At 39.2% G+C, this 4,831-nt stretch overlaps 1 protein-coding gene across 1 annotated transcript; it reads left to right on the top strand.

Moving 5' to 3' along the window:
* Nucleotides 1-3,936: 3,936 nt before the first annotated feature.
* LOC116113619 lies at nucleotides 3,937-4,464 on the top strand. Its single transcript, XM_031399771.1, has one exon. It carries the CDS (start codon nucleotides 3,937-3,939, stop codon nucleotides 4,462-4,464), a length of 528 nt encoding a protein of 175 aa, XP_031255631.1.
* The last annotated feature ends 367 nt before the right edge of the window (nucleotides 4,465-4,831 follow it).

Here is a 4,831-nt window from a genome sequence, read left to right as displayed (position 1 = left end):
AAGCTGCAATTGATCCACTCGGATGTGTGTGGTCCAATGAAGACATAATCCTTAAATGGCAGCAGTACTTTGTACTTTTCATTGATGACTTCTCAAGGGTGGCTTGGGTTTATTTCTTGAAGCAGAAAAATGAAGTGGCTGTTGTGTTTAAACAATTTAAGTTGCTGGTAGAGATGAAGCCGGAACCTTGATCAAAGCAGTAAGGACAGACAATGAACAGAGTACACTTCAAATAAGTTCAAGACAGTCTGCAGCCTAGCTGGAATAAGCAGCAGTTCACAGCACCATACACCCCTCAACAGAATGGTGTTTGTGAAAGAAGAAACCGAACCATTATGGAAATGGCCAGGTATATGATGGCTGGAAAAAACTCCCTAAAGTGTTCTGGGCAGAAGCTGTTAATACAGCAGTTTTCCTGCTGAAAGGCTGCCCACCAGGGCAGTCAAACATCAACACCCATTGAGGCATGGAGTGGAGTCAAGCCAGTAGTAGGGAACCTGAAAGATTTGGAAGCATAGCCTATTGTGATGATCTTAGCCCAAAGGGTCCAAGTTGGATGACAAGGCATAAATGGGATATTTATAGGCTACGAGCAACTCTAAAGCTTATAAGTTTATGTTCCTGAATCCAAAAAGATTGTAATCACAAGAGACATAAAGGTTGATGAATGTGGAGTCTGGAATTGGGAAAAAAGGGTTGATGTACAAGCTGAATCAAGTTAGAATGAGAAAATGAGCGACTGATTCAAGAGGCAGATTCAGATGAAGAAGATGATCATGCTGTTAGAGGAACAAAACTCTGACGGATGTGTATGAAAGGTGCAATGTGGTAGTGGTGGAGCCAAGATGCTATTTTGAGTGCTGCAAAATCTGAATTTGGAGGGCTGCAATGCAAGAAGAACTAAGCATGATCAATAAAAATCAAACTTGGAATTGGTACCAAGACCTGAAAAAAGAAAATCATTCAGGTTTAAAGGATTTTCAAACTGAAAATCAACCCTGATGGCTCAATTGACAAGCATAAAGCAAGGCTGGTGGTGAAGGGTTTGTGCACACAACAGGCATTGATTTTTCAGAAACTTTTGCCCCGTTGCTAGGCAAGACACAATCAGGCTGTTTTTGGCTCTTGCAGCTCAGTTCAACTGAAAAATTTTCCAGCTGGATGTCAATTCAGCATTCCTGAATGTGGATTTCAGAGGAGCTGTATGTAGAGCAACCCGAAGGCTACAAGGTTGAGGAGAAAGGATGACTATGTGTACCTACTAAGGAAGGCATTGTATGGCTTGAAGCAGGCCCCTAGAGCCTAGTACAACCAATAAATGACCATTTATCAGCCTTGGATATACTAGAAGTCCTAATGAACACACTCTCTACATTAGGAAAACTGAGAAAGAGTGGCTGTGTTTTCTCTATTGTATGACTTGTTGGTGACAGGGAGTAATCCTGATGAATTGGACCTTTTCAAGTTGGATATGCAAGCTGATTTTGAAATGAAAGATTTGGGATTGATGAAGTACTTTCTTGGCATGGAGATAACTCAGGCTGTTGTGGAGATTTTTGTGTGTCAACAAAGGTATGCAACCGAGCTTCTCTTAAGGTTTGGAATGGAGAATTGCAAACCTGTGAATACTCCTCTGGTTCCCAACCTAAAATTAAGCAAAATAGATGGTGCAGAGAGGGTTGATGAAGGGAAATATAGAAGCTTAGTGGGAAGTCTGCTGTATTATACAGCCATCAGACCTAACCTTATGTTCACAACAAGTTATCTCTCAAGGTTTATGAGCAACCCAAGTGAATTGCACTTTAAAGCTGCCAAACGTGTGTTGAGGTATGTGAAAGGAACCAGCACGTTAGGCATCTGGTTCAGGAAATCTGAAAGTCTGAAGCTGATGGGGTACACTGACAGTGATTGGGGTGGATCCCTAGATGATGCAAGAAGCACCTCTGGTTATGTGTTCTACCTGAATAAGGGTGCAATCAGTTGGCTGTCAAGGAAGCAGGAAACTATGGCACAGTTGTTGCGTGTTTATAATAACATGCAAAACTAGCAAGTGCACTAGTCGCTCAAGTAATAAAGTGATGGGTAGGATATCGTTCCCATGAGGACTGGTAGCGAAGCACTAAGTTTCCTAACGTTAACAAGTTGAAGCAGTCGAATTTCTTGGATTGGTGGGAGTAAATTTTAATGAAAAAGAAAACAAAATTGAATCAACTAAAGGATTAAATTTTAACTAAGAAAGCAAAATGAAACACAGAAAATCAATTCAAGTAAAACGGGTAGGGTTTTGACTTCGTTTGGACTTTTATGGGTTAAACCGAAGAGTTACACTATTTTCACATTCATGCGCAATGGTTGTAAATCGGATTCACTAAAATGTTAACATACCCTCTCGGGCTATGTTTACCTCTTCATCCTTATTAACAATCCGCACCCAACAAATTGAAGGTTAATAATTCTAAATTCATTAAGCACAAGAATCCTAANTTTGTTGTAACAGCTTCAGTATCAGGCATTAGTTTCAATTTGTTTTAATTGAAGCCTTAGATTGTCATCTTCACAGAATTCACCAAAGTGGCTCTTAATTTTTATCAATCCTCAGCTTAGCTTATGAGAGGATGTTAGGAAAAGAGTCAAGAGTAAGAGTCAGAGCTGTCCAGCTTAAAGGAGGATGTTAGTAAAGAATTAGAGTGAGTTGAGTTAGTCAATCTGCCGTTTACTTTCAGTTTGTTTTATTAGTTAGTTACTGTTATCTCAGCACTATAAAAATGCCATTACTGTACCATTTTGTTTAAGCTAAATAATACAGAATTTTTGCTTCTTCTTTTACGTTTTCTCTCTGTTCCAGAGCTTAACAGCTCACAATACAATTCAAAAACAATAAGAAAAAATTTTCCTCCATAAGAGTTCTTTAAGATGAAAAACTAATGCATGAGATGCTTTTTAAAAATACATTCAAAGAACTAAAGGGAAAATGAAATAAAAATTTACCTATTATTACCACCCACTGGCAAAGGTCTACAAGCCCGATTAACCCAATGAAAAGCTCCAATGCTGGAAGAAAGGTTACATATCAAAGATAGTGACACAATTATTTAAATGTGTTATGTAATGAAGGATACCTCCACTTTTAAAAAGGTTTAGTAATGAAGAGCTATGGTCGGAGTTGATGACTAAAATATATATAAAACTGCTTTGGCGACTTTGGGTGGTTAAAGAAGTGCACTCAAATGTATTTAGCTTTTCTTGTTTCCTACTAAATTAACATTCACCTTTTCAAATAAGTAATTTTATTTTAGCACCGTTTTCAATTAATGTTTTAATAGGATACAGACAGGCTTAAAACAGTCATACTCTCCAAATACTCAAATCATGTCAAACAAGGTGAAATTTTTATATCATCATTACAAGAATATGTCTAACAAACAAGAAAGCTTTGCCCTAGAAAATAAAATGAACAATGGAGTACTTACTGTTGAAGGTTGATGCTGTGCTGGAAGTTTGGTTTGCCGAATGTATGAAAGACTGAAAAAGTTTTACTTTGCATGGACATGCATGGGAGTGCTTCACGGTTCAGTGGTTTAAGTTCTACTGTAATTTAATGTTAATCCTTGTATTTATTGGCTCAGCTTTTTTGTAATGAAGTTGTTAGTTTTTTGAGTGGTTTAGCTGAGATTAAGGAAAAGTCTCTGATGGTTGTTGAAATAGTAAGTGGAAGTATGTTATATGCAGACTTTTGTCTAATGAAAATATGTCCAGTTTTTCAGTTTTATCTTTCTTCTTTGCACAACCAGCATCATAAAAGCGAACATGGTATCAGAGCCAAACTAACCAACCATCGTCTAACAAGTTCACTCAAAAACTCATCCCAAATCACCATCAAACTTCAGCCTTACGCAAGAACCAAATTTTTCAAAAAAACTACAACCAGTTTTACGCATGGCTTCTCAATCTGCGTCTCTCTCACCTCCAGTGTTCAATGGGGACCAGTATCACATTTGGGCTGTTAGAATGAGAGCCTACCTAAGAGGACAAGGGCTATGGCAATATGTGGAAGAGGAGAAACAGCCACCTCAACTTGGTCCAAACCCAACTTTGAATCAAATGAGAATGTATGAAGAGGAAATGTCCAAAGCTCCAAGAGCTCTTTCTCACATACATTCAGCAGTAACAGACCTTGTATTTACAAGGACAATGGCGTGTGAAACTGCAAAGGAAGCTTGGGATAGACTAAGAGAAGAGTTCATGGGAAGTGATACAACCCGTAACATGCAAGTCATGAACCTGTGCAGGGAGTTTGAAATGCTGAGAATGCAGGAGGTAGAGAAGGTTAAAGAGTATGTAGATAGACTCATGAGTGTGCGTGAACAAAATCAGATGTTGGGCGTTGAGATGAGTGACAAGATGATAGTTGAAAAAGTGTTAGTCAGCCTTCCGGAAAGGTTTGAGTCCAAGATTCTTCCTTAGAAGATTCAAAAGATCTCTCCCAAATCAGCCTCACTGAATTGGTTCATGCCCTACAGGCCCAAGAAACAAGAAGGTTGATGAGGCAGGAGGACTCAAATGAAGGCGCTATGTTGGCTGCTCAAAAGGGAGGGAAATGCAGGGAAGTAATAGAAAATATGCTGGGGATAAGAGAGGAAAGAGAGAGCTGGTGGACAGTGGGAAAACATAGTGGAGGAAGAAATTATCCACCATGTTCCCACTACAAAAGAAGGGACATCCAGACAGCAAGTGCTGGTTCAGGCCTGGGATTCAATGCAGGGGATGCAAGCAATCGGCCATTGAGAAGGTGTGCAGGAATAAGGTGCACAGCCACCACAGCAAGCACAAA

This window comes from Pistacia vera, unplaced genomic scaffold (assembly GCF_008641045.1).
Source record: "Pistacia vera cultivar Batoury unplaced genomic scaffold, PisVer_v2 Contig686, whole genome shotgun sequence".
NCBI lineage: Eukaryota > Viridiplantae > Streptophyta > Magnoliopsida > Sapindales > Anacardiaceae > Pistacia > Pistacia vera.
The sequence above is the reverse complement of the archived record's forward strand: the minus strand, read 5'-3'. Positions and strand labels throughout refer to the sequence as shown.